We start from the raw sequence: 23,077 nt of genomic DNA on the forward strand, positions 1-23,077 counted from the left end.
CGTGATGGCAGCTTGCATCAGGTCAAAGAAGGACAGCGTTGGTTGCGCTTTCTCCTGTCTCTTCGTTTCACGCCGTAAGAAGTCATCTCTTAGCCCAAGTACAAATTGTTCTTTCAGCATTTTGTCTGGATCTTGAACTCGCTCCGGGTCTCGCTGTTTCAGCTTACGCAGTTTCTCCTGAAGATCATAAGCGTAGGCACGTATCTTTTCCCCTGGGCCTTGTTTCCTGTCATAAAACTCTCTAAGGCGAGCACCAACAGGGACCTTGTCGCCATATGTTTTCTCCAGAACTTCAAAGACTTTTGCGATATCAGTATTTTCTTCACTTAACAGAAACTTAACTGTCAGTTTTGCCTCACCCTTGAGGTGCTGCCTGAGCAAAACGATTTTATCTTCTTCTGGAACCCTGGCTATCTTGAAACTAGACTTCATGGATGCTATCCACTCCTCAACGCATGGTTCACCTTGGGCTGGGCTACCGGTGAAATCGGAACATTTTCTCTCTCTTGGAATATACAAAGACGCGGAGGACTTGGCCTGCTGTTCGATTACAGTCTTAGCCATCAACAGAGCCTCCCTCTGATCTTGTCTGGCCTGATCAAGAAGTGCCGCTTGTTCCCCCAGCCTAGCTGTCTGAGCTGTAACTGTTTCCTGGAGATCCTTAAATTGCTTCCTTAACTCTTCCATCTCAGCCATGGAGCATAAACTATAAAGCTACAAAAAGTTGATCCTGTTCCAATAACGGCCAATATGTAGCGGACGGGACCTACGTCCGCTTAGTTGGGGTAAATCACTCTTCCCTGAATGGCTGGAAATCAGAGGATCTAAGTCCCTAACCCCCAGGCCTATTAATCTCGTGGCTACTCTGCCTGCTCAGTAAAGCACAATAGCTTAGGCTTTAGGATTTGGACATGTCACGGTGGAGACCTAAAGTGCAGAATATCAGTAGCCTAACTGTCAGTGTGTGTGAAGTAACTGGTATTCCCCCTATCTACTATACTTTACAGACCGAGGATGAGACACCCCTACTTCAGGGAAGATGGAAACACTTCACAGTAAAAGCAATAGTATAAAAGTTGAGAAATGAGTGGTTATTTATTATTCTAAGTAAGAGTATTCTAATACTGAGTAAAATAGTTACAAAGAAAATAAATAAATAAAAGAAATATATGTTTTTATAAATCAAATGTAAAATGTATAGGAATTGTTTCCCTATCAACCTGTAACCATCATAAAATGTTTAAACCCTTGTATTAACACCCACTTCACCAGAGTGGCTCAACAACACTTTGAAAGTTTTAGCCTATACTTAACAAACATCAGCATGTAGGCTATCTAAATACACTGCAGATAAACCTCATATGCAAATAACAGCAGTATATACTTGTGAATGTAATTCACACAACAGTAATTTTCAGGACAATGGTAAACTCAGAAACAGTTTCGTACCATACACTTAACAACACTCCATGACCAACCTCAGTTCAATGTTACTTTTGGTTCGGATTGTCCACGTTACGTATGTGCCGACCGTACACCAATTAACAGAACATGTCCATCATGAGGGCGTTGCTATCACGTGACAATGGTGGAGTCATGTGTGGCAGGGTAGCCAATACTCATCAACCGCACCGTGTAACAATGGCGTGAGCGATGGAGGGAGAGCAGGAGAGATAAGCCACATACACGTCTGTAGCAGTAGCAGTGAACTGGCTGGTTGTCTTCCTTCCCTTGCGAGACCAGTTTCCAACGTTGGCGACGAGCTAGAATATCTAAATAATCAACACTTTGCACTACCTAGCGAGAACGTTTGCCTCGCACTATGCGAACTATACTTGTTGATATGACGACGGACGAATCTTCAGTACAGATGACGTGGAGTCTTCCGCCCTTACACACGCCACTCAAACCGTAACTGTTCCGTAGCTCAGATCAAAACATGTAGCACACGCAATAACTAAGAGCTAAACTGTTATTTACTGAATTATCATACCGAAATCTCCGTCAGCATGGGACCTCTTCGGACACCGCCATCCTCCCCGTTGTTTCACTTTTTTCTTCTCGATCCGCCCTCCTCTCATTGACCCGTGCACCCGCCTTCAAGTCATTGATTGGCCGAGTCTATATCCAAGTTCCTGTGTGCGATTGGTTGAGAATATTCTGGGGAATTCCTTCATGTTATCGTAGGGGCTACATGTCAAGAAATATGTGCACACTCTGTGTGTACACCTACATTTACACAGTTTGGTGTTGAAATTGTATTGTATGATGGAATGTGAGTATCTGAGAGAATGAAATTTAGCTGGATATTTCATGATTAAATAGTTTAGAATTTATAGAACTAATTAGCACTAAATCCTTGAACACTCTTGTTACAAGCATTAGCCAAGGCTATTCCAAGTTAGAAAAGGGGATTGACTTCATATACACTCCCATTCAAAGGTTTGGAATTGTTGTTGTTGTTTTTTTTTTGCATTTTTAAAAAATATATCTGATGTTCACCAACATCAGATATATGCATTTATGTTTTTAAAAATACGGTAAAACAGTAATATTTTGAAACATTATTACAAATATTACAATTTACTCAGTGTCACATGTTCCTTTAGAAATTATTCTAATATGCTGATTTGGTGCTCAAGAAACATTTATTATCAACGTCGAAAACAAATGCTTAATATATTCGTTGAAACATTTTTGTTCAGGATTCTTTGATGAATAAGAAAGGACAGCATTTATGTGAAACAGAAATATTTTCTAATATTACATCTTTATTGTCACTTTTTGTTAAATATAATGTTTTCTTGTTGAATGTTGATTTATTTATTTAGATTAACAAATGCTTAATAAATGTCTTTTAAAAAAATGCCAATTTTTAATGTATCTATCTGTAAGTATTGTCTTTTCTTGCATTTGATACATTGATAGACACACTGATGCCTATAATACAGTATAATGTCCAACCAAATAATCAATACAGTTCAAAGACTATATGAAAGAAATGTCCCTCCTTCCCGCAGCGGTGTTATTAAATGATAAATATGTGGTGTCTGGAGATGGAAGCCCAGGGCTAAGCATCACATATCCCTCACCTCTGGAGAAGAGCCCCATAATCTATAACCTCTACCTCGCACCTGACCACCAACCTCAAACTGAAGAGCTCACTATTTCTGGACCAGTCACAGACAAGATCCACATACAGGTGTGCAGCATCTGAATTATCATCTTTCTTTGTTTCTGCACGTTCATCGTTTATGACTTTATGAATGTCAATGTTCAGTATTCATTTTTACTTGTAACGATTTGCACATTTTTTAGGTGTTTCGGAAATATGGGCAAGAGTATGGAGACCTCACCAGTCCAAACATCACATACCAGTTCTACTCATTTGATGCTGTTTCAGTGGAGAGAGCTGTTCAGGGCAGATGGTCCACTGTCATATCTACCTGCTCAGTAACCTGCGGTACAGGTAACGTCTTGGTTACTGTTGTAACATCCATTCTCTGATAGAGGGAACGAAACGTTGTGTGGATGTCCGACACTAGGAGTCGCACTTGGGAGCCCCAAACACCTCTGATACTTTGAGAAAAGGCCAATGAAAATTGGCGAGTGGAATTTGCTTATGCCACTCACCTGAGATGGCGTGCATCCACTCATTCAAGTTTGTGCTGAGGAGCCGAGACAGTGTCCTGGTCATTTCAGCGGATAGTTTAGCGTTGTGGCAGGAGGGACACAACGTCTCGTTCCCTCCATCAGGGAACGAAGGTTACAACTGTAACCAAGACGTTCCTTATCTGTCAGTCACTTCAATGTTGTGTTGATGTACTGACACTAGGGGTCCCAAGGGAAAAAGTCACAACCAGCTGAACCGTGTTACGAGGTTTATGGAGGTGCAGATGTTGGCAAACTACTGCGTGCCAGGAAACAAGTGCACTCACAACATCCTAACCTTCCCATCGCCCTACATAAGCAACATCATCCCCCGTACCACGAGGTCCGTTCACTTCAGCCATTTCTTGAACTTTTCTCTTTTCTTCTTGTTTTTTTTTTAACTTACAGCTGTGCAGACCAGAGATTATAGCGCTGGGGAAAGCACTCTTTTTACTATTTGGAAAAAAGAATACTACGGAGATCACATCCTGCGCGAAGGGAGGTTAACATGTGGAGAATACATCACATGGACTTTCCGACCGGGAAGTGCCACACATGGGAAAAAGTCTCGGTAGGTCCTACCTGATAAGGGAGGAGCTCTACAAACACAGTGACTGGTGGCTAAGCAAACACACGGGACGAAACTGGCTCAACCCCAAAGAATCCCAAAGAATGTAAAATCTTGCATAGATATTGGGTGTCGCCCAGCCCGCTTCTCTACAGATGTCTATTAGAGAGGCTCCATTCGCTAAAGTCCAGGAGAATTCAACACTCCTGGTGGAGTGTGCTTGCACTCCTAGGGGGCACGGCACGCCCTGGGCCTTTTACATCAAGTTCACCACTTGTATCCCTAAACGGGGCAGTAGGAACTTTGGACACATAGTTAGTCGGGATCTCAGGATCACGTGAGATTATGCCAGACCGAACTCTAGACATGTTTCGCTAACAGAGAACGCCTGCAGGTCCCCAACCCTTTTGATGAAAGTGAGTGCAGTCAGGAGGGCCGTCTTCAAAGAGAGGGTACTCAACTCAACTGACTCCAGGGGCTCATAGGGAGCTCTCTGTTGGCCCAGCAAGACTACAGAGAAGTCCCAAGAGGGAATAAGGCACAGCATTGGAGGGTTTAACCTCCTGGCGCCTCTGAGAAACCTGAAGATTAGGTCATGTTTCTGTCCACTGCATCGTGATGTGCCGCTATGGAGGCCACATACAGGAAGGAAAGTACCACCCCGACTATGCATCTATGTGGGTCTTCACCTAAGGAAGAACACCAGTTCGCGAACAGACGCCACTTCAAGGCATAGAGCCGCCTCATAGATGGAGCTCTGGCCTAAATGATGATAGTGACGCTAGTCTTCCGTGTCCCGTCCAGTGGCCAGACGTGGAGGTTCCAGACGTCTGAGCGCTGGTGGCAAATTGTGTCCCGAAGGTCCTTCCTCAGGGGAATTCACCAGGAAGGAGCTGTCGTGAGGACCGTGAGCACTGAGAACCAAGTATGAACCGATATGGCACAACCAACAGGATCTTAAGGGCTAAAGCATGTCAAAATGCATTTCTGTGTTAACATCTTGAACAGGAGCTTGTGCAGGGCCCAATTCAAAACTCGAAGATCTAAGATTGGTGGTAACCCGCCTCCTTTCTTACGATAAAATAAGAGCTGCAAAACCCTTTCTTCACCTTGGCTGGAGGGACAGGCTCTATTGCATCCTTTGCCAAGAGGACTGCAATCTCTGCACGCAGAACAGGGGCGTCTTTGCCTGCCACCGAAGTAAAAAGGACGCAGCTGAACCTTGGCGGGCACCTGGTGAACTGAATTGCATAGCCAAATCTGACTATCTTGATGAGCCTGCGTAACAGGTTGGGGAGTGCTAACCACGCATCCAAGCTCTGGCACCAGAGAGACAGAGCTACCCTCATGTAGTGCTTGGCACTCTAGCCCGATGTTCGCAGCGGCCACACCCGAAGGTGGGAGTTCAGCAGAGTCCTCAGCATCGGAAGCCATAAGCCTTGCCGACACAGCCTTGTGCATAGCAGAAAGGGACAGCCAATTAAAACACAGACCTGCATAAATGCAGAGAAGCACTCAGAAACTGCTGATGTAGAATTGTGCAGGCAGCCAATCACACACTCCGAAAGCATGCTTCTACCTCAGATTCCGTGAAGTTGCTTTGACTTTGCTTTTCAACCCGGAAGAATGAAATTTCTCTGAAAACCCCCAGAATAACCAATTTCCACTTGTTGGTAAAATTTACGAGCACTTTTAGTGTTTTCAGTGATGTGCAGCCTGTACATATCTGTTCACATCTCAAAAAATATGTTTTGGGGTTTCATGACCCTTTAAAAAGATGCCCTTCACCAGTGCTTTGGTCTTTTAGAGGAAAGCTTGCTCTTTTAAAGCTCCAGTCGGCAAGTCTGGCAGATTGAGTGGATTTAGGAAAATTTTGAATGTTTACAACTCTCATGCCCCTCCCCCACTATCAACGGATACCCTCCCACCCAGTTCATGCTCGTCAGTGCGTGTGCACCAGATTTTCAGTGAACGCCAGGACTCTCAAGTGTCACGCATTGAGCGTGACAGTCACTCATTTCGGTCTTTTGTCACGCTCTCCCGCCACACATTGTATTTCTCACGCTGAAAAACTATTTGTAATATATTTAATATGCCGCAGCGCCCAAAACTCTGGCCGCGCCGCTCTCACTGTGGAACCGGCATGAATCAAGCGTGTTTCCTCTGGTGCTGTTCGTCGAGCTACACAATAGCCAATCAGAAAATAGCACCATTGTATCTGGGTAAGATTTAACGCAACAACCAATGACAAAAATGTATCCAACCCCCCGTCGGCTGGGTGTCACTCTTACTAGTGATGGGAAGTTCGGTTCTTTTCCGCGAACCGGTTCTTTCGGACAGTTCGTTTCAATGAACCGGTTCAAAAAACTGGTTCACCAGTTCTTTTACGTCCTCGTGTAATGACGTCAATTATATCATCCCGGCGGATAAAAATACTTTAAATTAAAGGCGTTTATAATCATAACTTCACTTAAATAATAGTACTCATCGTCATAATCCTCTTGGATAAGTTTCTTACATTTACATTTTGCAAACGAACCCTGTAGCCTACAGGCGATGTGCAAACGCAGATGTTTAACATGTCTTAAATATATAAAGTGCATAAGTGGTCTTCATCATTTTATTTGTAATAAACTTACATTTCGCCGAATTCGGCCCCTCATTTAAGTCCTCGGTTCACCCGTGCTGCGTGCTCATCAGCACATCATCAGTTGGCCGAAAGAAAGTTCTGTTTAGAGACGGTGCTATCACGCATGCTCAGTATCTCCAGCTCATCGGTTCTCCGTATCGAACGTGTCCGAAAGAAACAGTTCTCGGTTCTGTACTGGTGATTCAAGAACTGCAACAACCAGTTCTTGACTCGAGAACCGTAGCATAGGCCTGTGTGCTGAGCTGAGAACTGCTGAAACCTGAATATACAGTCGACAAAACTAAAAAAATCGATGCATGTCTTTCTTCTCCAATATGTTTAATACGTTATGTTTTAACACATTATAAACATTTACTAAGCAGTACTGTGCAGTGTGCACCATTACAACTTTGGCAAGAGTTTACATCAAACATTTATATCAACTTACTTAGAAATGAAATGAGCTGTTCCTGAAAATATTATTTTAATAAATGTTTAGTTTGACAGTTTTACAATCCATTCATTGTGTTTCCAAACTTTAAAATAATACAGTGATAATACAGTAATTATGTGATAAACATGTTTCCAACATGTTTTTTTTATTACACTTACTGATGTTCAACTAAATAAATACTTAAGAAACGTACATTTCGTCCCTCAGAAAAAAATTGCACGCATGCTCAGCTCATCGATCAGTTGTTCTAATTATGTCGAACTTGTCCGAAAGAAACAGTTCTCGGTTCTGTACTGGTGATCCGATAACCGCTGTACATGTGCGTTCGGTAGTACGCGCATGCGCAGTATCAGCTGCTCGTGCTCATCACTTCTCTCAAAAACAACTGTTGGATTTACTGGAGTGAAATATACTCCGGGATATTGGTTTATTTCGAGTCAGAGGGACTGTCAGGCATGTCTGAAAGTGAGTAACTTTAGTAACTTGTGTATCAGCACTGACGCAAGACGCGAACTGTTTCGAACGATTCAGTCCGATTTAGTGTACTGGTTCGACCGGTTCACTAAAAAGAACCGGTTCAAAAGAACGATTCGTTCACGAACCGGCCATCACTAACTCTTACCTGTCTTCAAAACTTGAGAGCCCTGGAACGCGCCCGTCTCATCAGCATCCATCAACACCATGGAGTATTTGGAGGTATGCTGTCCTGGCTAATCTACCGATAGATTGCAATTGCTAACGTCATTTATACTCTAAATGAGCGTACTTGATTTTCCGCCATCACTCTTCGTTACTGCGCGAACTTCCGCGAACTTCAGGCGTGTGCATGTGATTGTAACGTGCGCGAGGGGTGGCGTGTGCCCGATCTGTGATTGACAGTCAGATCTCACACCCCCCTGCGCTGATTGGACATGATGAACCGGGAGCTGTGGATTTTTGCAAAACAAATAACACGCTCCAGGTGGAGTTAGAAGCTCGGGTTTTTTTCTAAAACCACTTTATTTATGTTGTTCTGTCAGATTATAGTGTCGATTTCACTGAATATGATCAAAAAAATGTTGCCGACGGCAGCTTTAATTGCTGAAGTGCCCAGGGGAGCTCTCATTACACTTATCTGTGCGTGGGGCGGAGAGACCGTAACACCAGCAAGTTGAGATGAATGGAATGAGCATCTGTCTTCATTGACACCCACTCAACTCATGCACGGCATCTCCTTTTATACCCATATGTTCGGGGGAGTGGCGTATGAAAATTCCACTCGCCAATTCTCATTGGCCTTTTCGCAAAATATCAGAGTTGTTTGGGGCTCCTAAGTGCGACCCTTAGTCGAGTACATCAACTCATCAACTCAACGTCAAAGTTACTGACTGGAAACACATGAGTAGTTACATTCTGGGCACACAAACATATTACATGTAACCAGTTTTGTTAACTTCATACATCTCAACTAAACAAATTATAACTAGGGCTGTGGGCTATCCTTGATACAACTTTGTTTAGATTCTGCACTGATTTGTGCTCACAAACACAGAAGATGCAGATACACAATAAAAATATATTTTTTTGCAGAAACACAGTAAAAATACTTTTGTACAACTATTTGAATGAACTGTTCTGTGAAATTTCTTTTAATGAGTCATACACAAGTTTTTTGGCATCTTTTCCCCTAAATAACTATAATTTGTATTATTATTAATGATCTTATAGAAATACAGTTTTTTTTAGATAAATTCTCTCTTTCTCTTTCTCTTTCTCTATCTCTCTCTCTATATACATACATTATATGTTACATAAAATGCATAAAAGAAAAGTATATATACATAAAATTTCGACAATAAATATGGATAATTTGGAAATTGGATTGGATATTTACATTTACAGTACATAAAGGTGATATATAAATACATATGTAATGAACCATATATTGTTTTAATAAAACTTTATTTATGCCAAGTATATGTATAAACCATTTATAAATGTAATTTCTATTTGAACTCATTGATCTTTCTTTTGTAGGCATCCAGAAAATCAGTCAGCACTGTGTAGATGTGGTCACATTCGAGCACCTGGAAGATAAGCTCTGTTCATCCCCTCAAACACCAGATCTGCTGCAGCCCTGCTTTCTGCCAAACTGCCCACCCAGGTGCTTTTCAGTTTTCAGGTTCATAGTTTTGCCTCAAAGGAACAAGTGGCCATTCAAACATACCAGGAAATTTCATACAAATTTCAAAGAATTGTTTTCATTTATCTTGACAAAAAACAAAAAGGAAACCACTCTGAACATGAACCACTTGATGTAGACTTCAGCTGTGTCCCAATTCAGAGGCTGCATCCTTCGAAGGCCGCAGAGGCCGCAAAGGTCAGACCGAGCGTTGTTAAATGGGACGGTCTATCCTACAGAGGATTTCTCTTGTTGCCTAGCAACTGTGACATCTGTCGTTGATGAGCGTCAGTAACGTTTATACTGGACTTTATTGAAAGTTATATGCAACTGTCTGAAAACAAAACAGGGTTCACAACCTGTCTAAATATGTTCACTGTGGTCCATTTCTGTACATAATAAAGGCCTGTTTCACAGACAGGGCTTAGATTAAGCCAGGATTAGGCCTTAGTTCAATGAGAACAATTTTATAACACTTTTATAAACGTGCCTTACTGAAAAATAAACATTACTGGTGTGCATCTTGAGACAAAACAATAGCACTGACATGGCTAAGATATGTCAGTGCAAGTTGCTTTCAGTTAAAACGGCTCAAACACTCATTTTAGGGACTAGGCTTAAGCCTTGTCTGTGAAACCAGGAGAAAGAGTAACCGGGAGAAACTATATAAAACCGCATCTTAGTAAGATATGTCAACATTTGCTGTAAAGTTTTATTTTTGTTTTAACATTGGTATTATTAGATATTCAGGTAAAAAATTATATGATCAAAAAGTAATTTTCAACTTTTTTATATAAGTTATACAATATTTAACTCATTTTTAAGTCAGTTTAATGTAATTTTAAGTTGATTGTACTTAACATTTTAAGGCAGCAACTTTTTTTTTTACAGTATTGAAATTCAATACTATTATAAACACTCACCTAAAGGATTATTAGGAACACCTGTTCAATTTCTCATTAATGCAATTATCTAATCAACCAATCACATGGCAGTTGCTTCAATGCATTTAGGGGTGTGGTACTGGTCAAGACAATCTCCTGAACTCCAAACTGAATGTCAGAATGGGAAAGAAAGGTGATTTAAGCAATTTTGAGCGTGGCATGGTTGTTGGTGCCAGACGGGCCGGTCTGAGTATTTCACAATCTGCTCAGTTACTGGGATTTTCACGCACAACCATTTCTAGGGTTTACAAAGAATGGTGTGAAAAGGGAAAAACATCCAGTATGTGGCAGTCCTGTGGGCGAAAATGCCTTATTGATCCTAGAGGTCAGAGGAGAATGGGCCGACTGATTCAAGCTGCATAGAAGAGCAACTTTGACTGAAATAACCACTCGTTACAACCGAGGTATGCAGCAAAGCATTTGTGAAGCCACAACACGCACAACCTTGAGGCGGATGGGCTACAACAGCAGAAGACCCCACCGGGTACCACTCATCTCCACTACAAATGGGAAAAAGAGGCTACAATTTGCAAGAGCTCACCAAAATTGGACAGTTGGAGACTGGAAAAATGTTGCCTGGTCTGATGAGTCTCGATTTCTGTTGAGACATTCAGATGGTAGAGTCAGAATTTGGCGTAAACAGAATGAGAACATGGATTCATCATGCCTTGTTACCACTGTGCAGGCTGGTGGTGGTGGTGTAATTGTGTGGGGGATTTTTTCTTGGCACACTTTAGGCCCCTTAGTGCCAATTGGGCATCGTTTAAATGCCACGGCCTACCTGAGCATTGTTTCTGACCATGTCCATCCCTTTATGGCCATCATGTACCCATCCTCTGATGGCTACTTCCAGCAGGATAATGCACCATGTCACAAAGCTCGAATCATTTCAAATTGGTTTCTTGAACATGACAATGAGTTCACTGTACTAAAATGGCCCCCACAGTCACCAGATCTCAACCCAATAGAGCATCTTTGGGATGTGGTGGAACGGGAGCTTCGTGCCCTGGATGTGCATCCCACAAATCTCCATCAACTGCAAGATGCTATCCTATCAATATGGGCCAACATTTCTAAAGAATGCTTTCAGCACCTTGTTGAATCAATGCCACGTAGAATTAAGGCAGTTCTGAAAGCAGTTCTGAAGGCGAAAGGGGGTCAAACACAGTATTAGTATGGTGTTCCTAATAATCCTTTAGGTGAGTGTATATTCTACATACTCAATAATATTTAAAAGTGTAATCCGACAATTTCTCTCTTTTTTAATCCTGTCGTCACCTGCACGCAATGAAGTCTGGCATAGGCTAGGCCGCGAAGGATCCATCTGTTGTATCCTTCATTGCCTGGAAAACGATGGACGCATTTCGAAGCCAGATTTGAAGGAGCCTTCAAATTGCCTTTTGACAGCCTTTGTCGCACTGCTGTAATGCAATCAGCTTTCGAATGTGGCCTTCAAAGGATGAGGCCTCTGAATTTTGGGATGCGGCTTTTGTTTGGCCATGCCTGTGAAAACCCACATTTATTTTTCAAAAGGTACATAGGATTGTGTGTTATTGCCCAGAACAATCCAGTCTATGAGAAGGCTGCAATGTTGCAGAAACTACAGTATTCCCAACAATCAACATTTCATTTTAAATTACATTTATAACATTAAAGTGTGAACTTGAAGGACAAACGCAAGGGCTGAAAGTGTAATTTTGGGCAGGGTCTTTGAATACAGGAGTTTAATTTGTGTATCTGTTGTAGCTGGGAGTCAGGTGAGTTTGGACCCTGCAGCGCCCCCTGTGGAGTGGGAGAGCGAGTGCGCTCTGTGACGTGTTTTCAGAAACAGGGTACGGTGAAAGTGGAGCTGCCTGACCCTGACTGTACTCTTGACTCTAAACCACCAACAACTGAAACCTGCAACTCCCAAATCTGTCCTGCCAGGTAATGTGCCAAAGTGTGTAAGACTGAAATGAATTAGCAAATTAGAGTTTAGAGCAAGTCAGATTACAGAGATTACAAAAATTGAACTGTAATCCACAGAGAAATCCTTCAATATGAGACAAGAAAATGTATTAAGACAGTATTGGGTAAAGTTATTATAGTTGGCTAAAACTAAACCATATAAAAACACTTTCATTATTTGAAATAAAATAAACATTAACTGAAATAAAATAAAAAACCTAAACTTATTTTATTGCAACTAGTTGCCAAAGGAGTTTAAGTTGAAGACCTAAAATAACTGAAACTAAATAAACTAAAACTAAAAACCAAAACTTAATCAAAATTGTATTGAAATATCCATAATACCAATAATACTAAAATAACGCTGGTATTGGGACAATTTAGATTTAATGTTCACCTTTACATGTGATGTGATGTAATGACAACTGTTTACAATAGTTTGGAGTCTGTATTGAGCCATTCTTGGCAGTTCGTGTGTATATTCATATGTATGTGTGTGTGTTGTAGATGGCAGGTGTCTGAGCCTGGTGAGTGCTCGGCTGTGTGTGGACCCGGGGAGGCCCAGAGAACGGTGTTGTGTGTCCGCTCCCATCATGGATCTGATTCTGAGGTTGACCAAAATTTGTGTTCTGAACCCAAACCCCCAGAACACGTTCCCTGTGTGGTGGACGTTTGTCCTGTCGGCTGGGATAGCCAAAAAGAGGTATTGTGTTACAAAATAAATTCAGCGTCAGCTTGTATTGTTTGACATCAAGTTATAATTAAGCAGTATTACACAAGCAAGTACTGCTGTACCGAATATCGGCACGATTGCAAGTGATATTGCAGTTATTTATTTAGTTAAGTTAATATTATCAATATCCTAAGCGATTAACGAGTCAATATCAAGTAACTTATGTGTAAAACAAATGGCCAATTAGTTTGTATATTTTTCTTTGCCAAGAAACATTGTTTTAAAAGAAGTCAAAGCATTAAGCTTTGCATGTCACCAAGCAACACATGGGGCCCTATCTTGCACTCGGCGCAAATGACTTTGTACACTGACGCATGTATCATTCCTATTTTGCACCCGCGCAAAGCGGACTTTTCCCTCCACAGACACACGTCGGTTAACTAAGAAATACACTTGCGCTCCCCGGGGCGGTTCAGCGCAAAGAGGAGGCGTGTTCCGGCGCAAACTTTCCCTCATGCTATTTTGCTGTTCTATAAAACAATTGCGCCACTGACCAGAAAAAAACTAGTCTAAAGTCAGTGGCGCGTTGCGCGTTGTTCATTATGCTATTTTAAGGGCGCATGCTTGACCATAATCAATGTAGCATGTGCACAACGCGCATACACTTTGATTCTCTCATCTAAGCAGCAGTTTTCATTTTTGCAAATCATACATTATTACGATAGATAGATAGATAGATAGATAGATAGATAGATAGATAGATAGATAGATAGATAGATAGATAGATAGATAGATAGATAGATAGATAGATAGATAGATAGATAGATAGACAATTTATTATAAAAGCATGTAGCTTACATTTACTCAAATTATCATACGCCTGTTTAACAGAAGTTAATTTGGGTGGGTTTCTCCATCCCCAATGTCACTTCTCTGTGTTTTACTGCCCTGACGAGAACGTTGCTCTCCTCGGCTGTGAACCGCTCCTGGCGCGCGCCTGGCAAATCCGCCGTTATAATAGGAATCCGCTTTAGAACAAGCGCGCCTGCTCTTAAAGGGAATGCGAGATGACGCTCTGATTGGTTTATTTCACGTTACGCCCAAACCACACCTATGAATAATGAAGCTACTTCAGACCAACCCCTTTTAGATTTGCGCCGGGCGCAAGAGGCATTTATCCCGCCGGGAAAATAGCAACAGCGCCCAAGACCCGCCCACAAAGTTACTTGCGCTTTACGCTTTGACACTTGCGTTTCAGATCGTTAAAATAGGGCCCATGGACTGGAACAGCTGTGAGTGGAGCAGCAGCAATTTGCTCAAGGTGTTCTGTAGTCAGTCTACTACAGTACATTTCAGGTTTTCTACATCCACTCTCTGGTGAGAGAGATGCTGCTCAGAATAATTCGGCTTTAAAAAAAAACAAAAAAAACATGCAGTCTTATCTCCTGGCAAAATGACACAAATCTGCTCCGCATCCAAACAAGTTACATTCCAAACAATGAAGCATCTCTCTGTTACTCTAAATATCACCTGAAACGCCACTCAGCCAATCAGATTAGAACTAAGTTTTGTATAACAATGTATATCTAGTAAATAAAATGTATACAAATATTGATAGAATATTATATCATATTACCACTACTAAACTACTAGACATTTATGTCACAAAAGATTTATATTCCAAATAAATGCTGTTCTTTTGAACTTTTCCATTCATCCAAAATTCTTGGGAAAAAAAACATATCAACGTTTTCACAAAAATGTTTTCAACAGTGATAATAATAAGAAATGTTTCTTGAGCAACAAATCAGCATATTAGAATGATTTCAGAAGGATCATGTGACACTGAAGACTGGAGTAATGATTCTGAAAATGATTTGCCATCATACATTGAATAAATTACATTTTAAAATATATTAAAACAGAAAACAGTTATTTTAAATTGTAATAATATTTCACAATATTACTGTTTTTACTGTATTTTTTATTAAATATTTATGGATTTGATGAGCATAAGAGACTTTAACAAACAAAACAAAAATCTTACCAACCTGTGTATATTGAACGTGATATGTGCTCTGTTCTGAAATGTCTTCAAGACTGAGCTGACCCGTACAGATTCCCGTGTAATGCCCCGTTCCACAATGGTTCCAGTTTATGTTTGGAGTCCTGTGATTGGCCAGTGCTCCAAAACCTGTGGCAACGGTAAAGGAGACAACTGAATGCACATGCTGAAATTAGGACAAAACTCATTTGTGATTGTGTGTGCATAATTGTGCATGCTTACTTATTTACGCAGGATCTCAGCAGGTTTGGTTCTCCTGTGTGGATCACCAATCCCGTCTAGAAGTCCCAGAGTTCCTTTGTGATCGCACCAGTAAACCAGAGCTGTACACCCAACCCTGTAGCCCATCAAAATGTCCTAATGTGTAAGCATTGCTTAAACTCTACTTTTGGTTTCTAGACTTTCTTTTATACATTCACACATGATGAGCACAGTCTTTCTCTATCAGTTGGCGCTACATACAGGGACCGTGCAGTGTGTCTTGTGGAGGTGGTTTAGCGAAGAGAGTCCTGTACTGTTCCCAGAGGGTGGAGGGAGGAGTCGGAAACAGGGATTTGGTGGTGGGAGAGTCTTCTTGTCAGTCTGTGCCCAGACCTTCAGAGGTAGTGGAGTGTAATACTGAAATCTGTCCAGCCAGGTAAACCACCACAGACTGTGCACACCTCATATCTACTGAACATATTAAGAGACAGACAGTTCTGACTTCTTGTTTATACACATTACAACTAGTCATTGTTATTTCCAGACAAAAAAAATCTGAGGGGGGGATATTTGAACGAGAATGTCATCATTGAAATTTAGACAATGTAGAAATACAATGTAATTCACATAAAATGAACAGTAAAAATACAGAAAAAACCTAACGGGGGCTGTAAATTGTAACAATGTACAGTTTTGAACATTGTTGTGCCGCACAAACTAGGAGTGGCAATAATAAAATGAAATAAATTTTTTTCACTCTTTATAAGCTATGATACGGTGGCCGAGAGAGCTCAACGCGCTGCAACTGAAGAAAACGCATGCAAATAGAAGACAACGCGTGCAAATAGAAAAAAACACATGCAAATAAAATAAAACGCATGCAAATAGAAAAAAACGCGTGCAAATAAAAAAAAACACCCGCAAATTAAGAAAACATCTTCATCAGTTTCACAACACAGGTGTGCTCCAAATACTCACAACACCACCAAATACAGAAACGCGCTGCAAATAACACAGAGCACAACGGAAATGTTTCCAGTGACGAACCCGGCTGGGACGTGCTGGCATAGATATCCATAAATCTATGCGTGCTGGTGCTTACAGCTTAAAATTATACTTTATTTATTTGTTTATTTATTTGTTTGTTTGTGCAAAACATACAGAGATTACATTTTTTTATGACATACAACTTGTATACAATGTACAAAATGTATTAACAATATGTTCAATGTCATCAGAATACAAATGAGAAAAGAACAATGAGCTGGAAACTAAAATAAATAAATAAAAAAGATAAAGAAGAAAATCATGAAGGAAAGATATTTATCTATAGATCAGTTACACTGTACAAATTGTTTCATGTTATTACATTTTCATAAAGAAAAGTTTCATAAGAAATGTTAGGTAATGTAGGGTCCAAAATTTTAAAGTTGAGACACAGATATATAACGCATATTTCAAAAGCTTTTTTTGTAAACTAAAAATAAAAATGTATTTGCATCCGTTATGTTAACAGCATTATATTTCTGTGGTAAGACCAGCTGATGGACGCCGTGCTGCGTTGTCATGGGAACATCCCAGGTGAAAATAATGAGGAAATTACGTTGTCTTTAGTTGCTCCCTTCATCAAGTGCGTTCCACACGGCTGCCTAACAGCACACTAGAGCCTTGCTCACTCCAAAAGGGCTTTGCAATCTGCCCTTCGAAGGGAGTATGGCATAGGGAAGCTCACGAGCAATAAGCACGTCTCAGCCGGGTTCGTCACTTATTTGGTTCCCCTGGAAACATTTCCGTTGTGGTCTGTGTTATTTGCAGCGCGTTTTCTGTATTTGGTTGTGTTGTGAACTTTTGCAGCGCGTTTCCTTATTTGGAGCACATGTGTGTTGTGAAACTGATGAAGATGTTTTTTTTAAATTTGCAGGTGTTTTTTTTTCTATTTGCACGCGTGTTTTTCTATTTGCATGTGTTTTTTTTCTATTTGCATGCGTTTTTTTCTATTTGCACGCGTTTTTCTCTATTTGCATGTGTTTGCTTCAGTTGCAGCGCGTTGAGCTGTCTCGGCCACCGTACTATGAGTTTCCATGACTTTCCAGTCTTTTGTGATCAGGTGTTTTTATTTTATTTTACCCGCAAATGGTAAATTATTAGTAAATTTTTATTAGCAGTGAATTATCTAAATAATTTACAAAAAATACACAAAATATTTTAGAGCTTCACATAAAAAAAATAAATAAAAAAAAATCACTACTGAGATTTCTTACGATTTTAAGAATTTCCATGACTTTTCTAGGTTTAAATAAGATTTTCAAATTAAAATAAGAAATAAGTCAGTTTCTATCTTGATTGTTGGCTGTTTTAGCTGCATTTGTTTTATTTAAAATAATTTTAGTGTGCTGAGGCCCCCGGCCCCATGTTTGAGAACCAAAAGCATATGCAGTCCTTTTTTGTTCATTTATGACACTTTTATTTTTCTAAAAAAATATGTCTATATAGTTTTTATTACATCCAAGACTAAGATGAACATCCAAGACTAAGAAAAACAGAAAATATAAAAATTTGTTTGTTTATTTAGTTTTACTGATTTGCAAGGCAACATTTCTCATTTCATTTAGTTTGCCTTTTTATATTTTATTTTATTTCAGTTAAAGTGTATTTTTATTTCAAGTAATGAAAAAGTTTTTTTATGGTTTTTGTTTTAGTTAATAATATCTGTGGTTGGGTCACCACTTATTGCTCAATGCCTATATTATTGAAGCAAAACCAGTTGATTTCTTATTATATTATTAGGATTAATTCATGAAATAATTCTGTAGGTGGCAGGTGGGACAGCAGAGCGAATGTTCGGTGTCTTGCGGGATGGGCGTAGCTGTGAGGAGTGTGCAGTGTGTTCAGTATGAGAGGGGTGTAGAGAGGATCGTGGAGGAGGAGCGGTGTGTGTCAGGAAACAAGCCTCCTGTCACTGCACCATGCTTCACTCAAGTCTGTTCTTTCCACTGGGATGTGCACAAGTGGAGTGAGGTAATGTGCCAACACATCTATCATCCAAACTACATATTCTAAGGGCTCTATTTTAACGATCTAAGCGCATAGTCTAAAGCGCACGGCGCAAGTGCACTTAGGTTGTGTCCGAATCCACTTTTGCTAGTTTAACAACAGGAAAAATGGTCGGGGCGCCCGGTGCATGGTCTAAAAGGGTTGTCCCTATTCACTTAATGAGTAATGGGTGTGTTTTGGGGGTAACGTGCAATAAACCAATCAGAATCTCATCTCCCATTCCCTTTAAAAGCCAGTTGCGCTTTGCGCCATGGCGGATTTGCTATTTACATGGCCGAATTTGCAAGCGAAAAAACTGAACGCTTCTCTAGCGAGGAAACGGATCTGCTTGTGCGCAAAGTTAAAGCTATTTACGGGACAAGGTACGCGCGTTGTGGACCCGCCTATAGGTGCATATTAACGTGCTCTTTAAATAACAAAAAAGTTGCCACAAAATAGAGGAACGCGCCAACAATGCGCCCGAACACACCTCGTTTTCAGACTAGCAGCCCTTGGGCGCACAAATGCATTTGCTATTTAAACAACGCGGCACAGCACGTGAAAATGATAACTGCGTCGGGCTGAAACTAGCAAAAAACACTTGCGTCGTGCCTGGCGCTGCATTGCTCCGGATGTATGATAGGGCCCTAACAATGCACTGCCAAAGTCCCATTTTATGGATGTAGAGTTTGGATATTATAGAATAATCTTGTAAACATAAAGTCAATGCTCCTCCATCCCTCATTTTCCTTCTGCTCTTTAATGTAGTGTTCTGTCTCGTGTGGTTATGGGATCCAGTCTCGGGCTGTGTCCTGTATGGGCCCATCCAGTCCTCTTCCTGTTAGTCCCTTTCTTTGCCTCCACTTGCCAAAACCCATCACCATCCAGGCCTGCTATAGCCCTGACTGTTCTTCAGCCCATACCTTCACACCAGAGCCCAAAGGCACTCACATCCAATCAGAGCACCAGAGAGGAGATGGGATGTGGGGAACTCCAAAAGTGCATACGAGAACCACAATAGGTCCAGATGTCAGAATTAAGAAGATGAAGAAGAGTTTTTCAGCCATTGTACCTACGGTGGACTTGATGGAAAGCGCCATGAGCATGCCAACAGAACCACCACAGACCAGTTAGGTGGCAAGTGTCTATAGCTCCAAATAAAACTGTCAGTCTTGATAACAATTTCAGTGTCTAAAGGGGCATATTGTACAATTCTTTGTTATTTTTTTTTCTTGAAATTATTAAAGTCTGTAATATTTGAATTGGTTACATTTAATTTTAAGGCAACATTGTCAGTGTAATTACACAAATAAGTACTGAGTAATACTAATGAACTACATGTACTTACTATACGGTTAAGGGTTGGTTTAGGGTTAGTTGTAATTGCATATACATTTATATATATTGGGACCTATAACTGTTTACAGTAAATTCAGACAAATATGTACAAATACATGTTTACATTTATATATTCAGAATTATAATTTTATATTCAGGATTTATCAATGTATATTAAGACTATTTATATTTATATATTTCCTGTTTGGCTCTTTAATTTTGTGGATTGTTATATGAATAGACTAAGGGAAAGATTAAAAAAAAGCTGTGAGGAATAAATCATCTATTCTGGTTTCAGGTTTCTGTGGGCAACTTCTCCTTCAAGACTCAGGAACTATTGATCTACGCAATGTCACTCAGACGAGGTGTATATTTGCTATTGGCCGACCTCTTGATGAGGTTATTCAAATCAAAATAGTATCTAGCACTCTTAACTGCCGGCAAAGTAAGTACTGAGCTTAAATTGCGTACAGACATGGGAATCTGATGCAGTACTAGTATGGTGAATTGTGTGTATTTTTGTGTATATTTTCAGGGGAGAATATCGCCCTGTATGATAGACTCATCCTGATGCGCCTCTGCGAGAGGACAACTGGTAAAACACTGAAATCACGATCAAATGTTCTTTTGGTGCGTCAGAGCCGCCTGACCCCTGGCAACGGAGTGGTACTATTTTATCAGAGTTTAAAGAACAAAAAAAGCCCTCATGGAGGTGAGTTATTACAAACACAGCATATTTGATTAATTATGTTAATTAATTATGTTAATATATTCATCAAATGAAATATAGATGTTATTGTAAAAAGTACATCCAAAAAATCTGTCATCATTTACTCTCATGTCATAACAAAAATGACTCTGGCACTTATAAGGAGTTACAAATAAATGCTGTTCTTATGGACTTTCTATTCAGCTGTATCAGGGGTCCACTGAAGGTGAGTAGATACCAACCCAAGTGCAGTTTTATTGAAAAATGATAAACGTGATACAAAAATAAACAACTAAAACATGACAAAAACAGGGGCCTTAAACTTGACATGAACAGAACTTGACAAAACTCACCAACAGCGGGTTACAAAGACAAAGCTAGATAAGGCACAATGGAAACATGGGGGCTATATATACACACAAGGACTAATGACATACAACACACCTGAAAGCCATCAAACAATGAACCAATCAGAAAAACACATGAAGCAAAGGAAGCACATGACAAGATGACATATGAGGGGCAAGGGAATCACATGACATGACAGGAAACATCACTATGGCTGCACCCGAAAACTTAGGCAGCTGACTTGTTGCCTTATCAGGCAATGACTTTGCAGGCAGTATTTGCGCACTAAGGTACCTCACGAAACTTCTGACTTCTGAGGCAGTGTAACAGTGTAATGATCTACAGCAAAATAGAGAGCTTTGGTGAAAACTAAGCGAGTATTTAATTACTACAATAGTAATGTTTTTGCTAGAAAGGACATCAAAAGTGGAAAACGTTGGTCAAAAACGTACATTTACACAAACTGACCACCAAACCCAACTTTCAGACGCCATCTTTATTTCTTAGCTCAACTGGCACAGAATGCAAAGTTCAGGATTGTGGGATATCAAAGACAGCAAAGGATACATCTATCCTGCCTTCAAAAATTGATCAGATGAAGGTATCTCAGGAGACAGGAAGTGAAGCTAACTTTGGATTCGGACGTGCCTTGATGTCTTCCTACCTTGGAGCATTTTTCAGCTTTCGGACGCAGCCTATGAGAACTTCAAAATAAAAAACATGAACATCATATATCCATCATATAAGTTGGCCTGGACCGAGGAGCAGTGGTGGGCTTGGCTGGGCTGTGGAGCAGTGGACGAGACCATGTAACGTGGAGTAGTGAACGAGTCCATGGGGGATCAGGAAGCCATGGTGGAGCCAGTAGAGATGGGAACCACCAAGACAGAGCCGGCAGAGGAGTTGACCACAAGGCACCACAGCAGAGCAGAAGACTCTGGGAAGTCAGGAGGCCATGGTGGAGCAGAGACCTGAATGGCCTTCATAGCCACGACAGAGCGGGCAGGGATGGCCTCCGTGTCTGAGACAGAGTGTGCAGAGACAGCCTCCGTTACCGTGATATGAAGCATATGAAGTTCATGGATGGCCTCCATGGCTGTGACAGGGAACATAGAGCATTCTAAAGCGGACGCTGCCACCTCGGGAGGAGCTGTAGCAGGTGCCGCCGCCTCTGGGGAAGTGTGTGTGGCCCACATACACAGAATAGCAGTGGCCATTAACGGAAGCATCGTGGACCTCTGGGACCACCAGACTAGGAATTGGTAGACTTGGGGACCACCGGACTTGACCTGGTCACTGCTTGCACTGACCTCAGAGGTGGATCCATCACACAGGAGGTCAGTCTTTTCCACCCTGAGACAGATCCATTGGCAGAGGAGATCCGTGGTGGACCAAGATCCACAGATGATACTTTCGATCGGTTGTGTATCTAGCAGAATGTCCAAGCTGCTCTTTTGCATTCAACAAAAGTTGTTCTACAGAATAAAGTCTTGTGAGTTTGACAAGACGGTAACACTTTAGTTTAGGGTCCATTTCTTACTATTAACTAGTTGCTTATTAGCATGCATATTACTAGGATATTGGCTGTTTATTAGTACTTATAAAGCACATATGAAATAAAGCACCTTATTCTGCAATACCATATTATACATTCCTTAATCCTACCCAATACCTGAACTTAACAACTACCTTACTATTAATAAGCAGTAATTAGGAGTTTATTGAGGCAAAAGTCATAGTAAATAGTTAGTTAATATGTGACTGACAAGACATGGTGAGTAAATGATGACAGAATTTTCATTACTGGGTGAACAATAAAAAATGTAGATTGTGTAGATTAAGCCAAACTGAAATAATAGACTATGTGCACGTTAGCATATGCTACTTCCGGCTGCGAAACCGATAGGGGGTGTCTAGTTTCCGGTAGCCTGATGGACGACGTAGAAGTAATGTTAAACATTGTTTACTTTTAACAATGCAGCAGCGCCTGGTTACCGTAATTCCTCAAATAAAAACCGGTATTCAAATAAACGCCGGGCCTCTGATAATGGCCGGGTGCGTGATCAACGCGGACAAATAAAGGCCGGGGGAAAATTAGTGTGGATAATCTCCTAAATGACTTTCATTGAAGAGATGTTACACCTGTCCACTTCATGCGTGTTCTGTGATCTGATCGTGAAAAGACCATGTATAAATGCCATCCGAAGCACATTCGAGACAATTTAAATCCGATCGCTTAAACCACTTCTTCAGGAGGAGATCTGAGACGAGATTCCAGACGAAACTGCACAAGTGTAAATCAAATGCATCTGATTGTTGAAACCACGTATCTAAATTTTACTCCTCCCAAAAACGC

At 40.8% G+C, this 23,077-nt stretch overlaps 1 protein-coding gene across 2 annotated transcripts in view; it reads left to right on the forward strand.

Moving 5' to 3' along the window:
* Positions 1–23,077, forward strand: part of adamts13 (ADAM metallopeptidase with thrombospondin type 1 motif, 13) — a 55,417-nt gene that overhangs the window by 27,473 nt on the left and 4,867 nt on the right. The window contains exons 18-29 of one of the 2 annotated variants that reach the window (XM_056246697.1): positions 3,021–3,202; positions 3,319–3,469; positions 9,319–9,445; positions 12,154–12,333; positions 12,862–13,057; positions 15,127–15,232; positions 15,327–15,456; positions 15,541–15,729; positions 18,107–18,311; positions 19,095–19,455; positions 19,963–20,109; positions 20,200–20,376. In XM_056246697.1, the coding sequence (XP_056102672.1) occupies positions 3,021–3,202; positions 3,319–3,469; positions 9,319–9,445; positions 12,154–12,333; positions 12,862–13,057; positions 15,127–15,232; positions 15,327–15,456; positions 15,541–15,729; positions 18,107–18,311; positions 19,095–19,455; positions 19,963–20,109; positions 20,200–20,376 (2,151 nt within the window). The remainder of the gene's footprint in view (positions 1–3,020; positions 3,203–3,318; positions 3,470–9,318; positions 9,446–12,153; positions 12,334–12,861; positions 13,058–15,126; positions 15,233–15,326; positions 15,457–15,540; positions 15,730–18,106; positions 18,312–19,094; positions 19,456–19,962; positions 20,110–20,199; positions 20,377–23,077) is intronic. The other variant, XM_056246698.1, reaches the window with a different exon arrangement.

The sequence above is a fragment of the Rhinichthys klamathensis genome, unplaced genomic scaffold, assembly GCF_029890125.1.
Source record: "Rhinichthys klamathensis goyatoka isolate OS25496 unplaced genomic scaffold, OSU_Roscu_1.1 h1tg000040l_1, whole genome shotgun sequence".
NCBI classification, from domain to species: domain Eukaryota; kingdom Metazoa; phylum Chordata; class Actinopteri; order Cypriniformes; family Leuciscidae; genus Rhinichthys; species Rhinichthys klamathensis.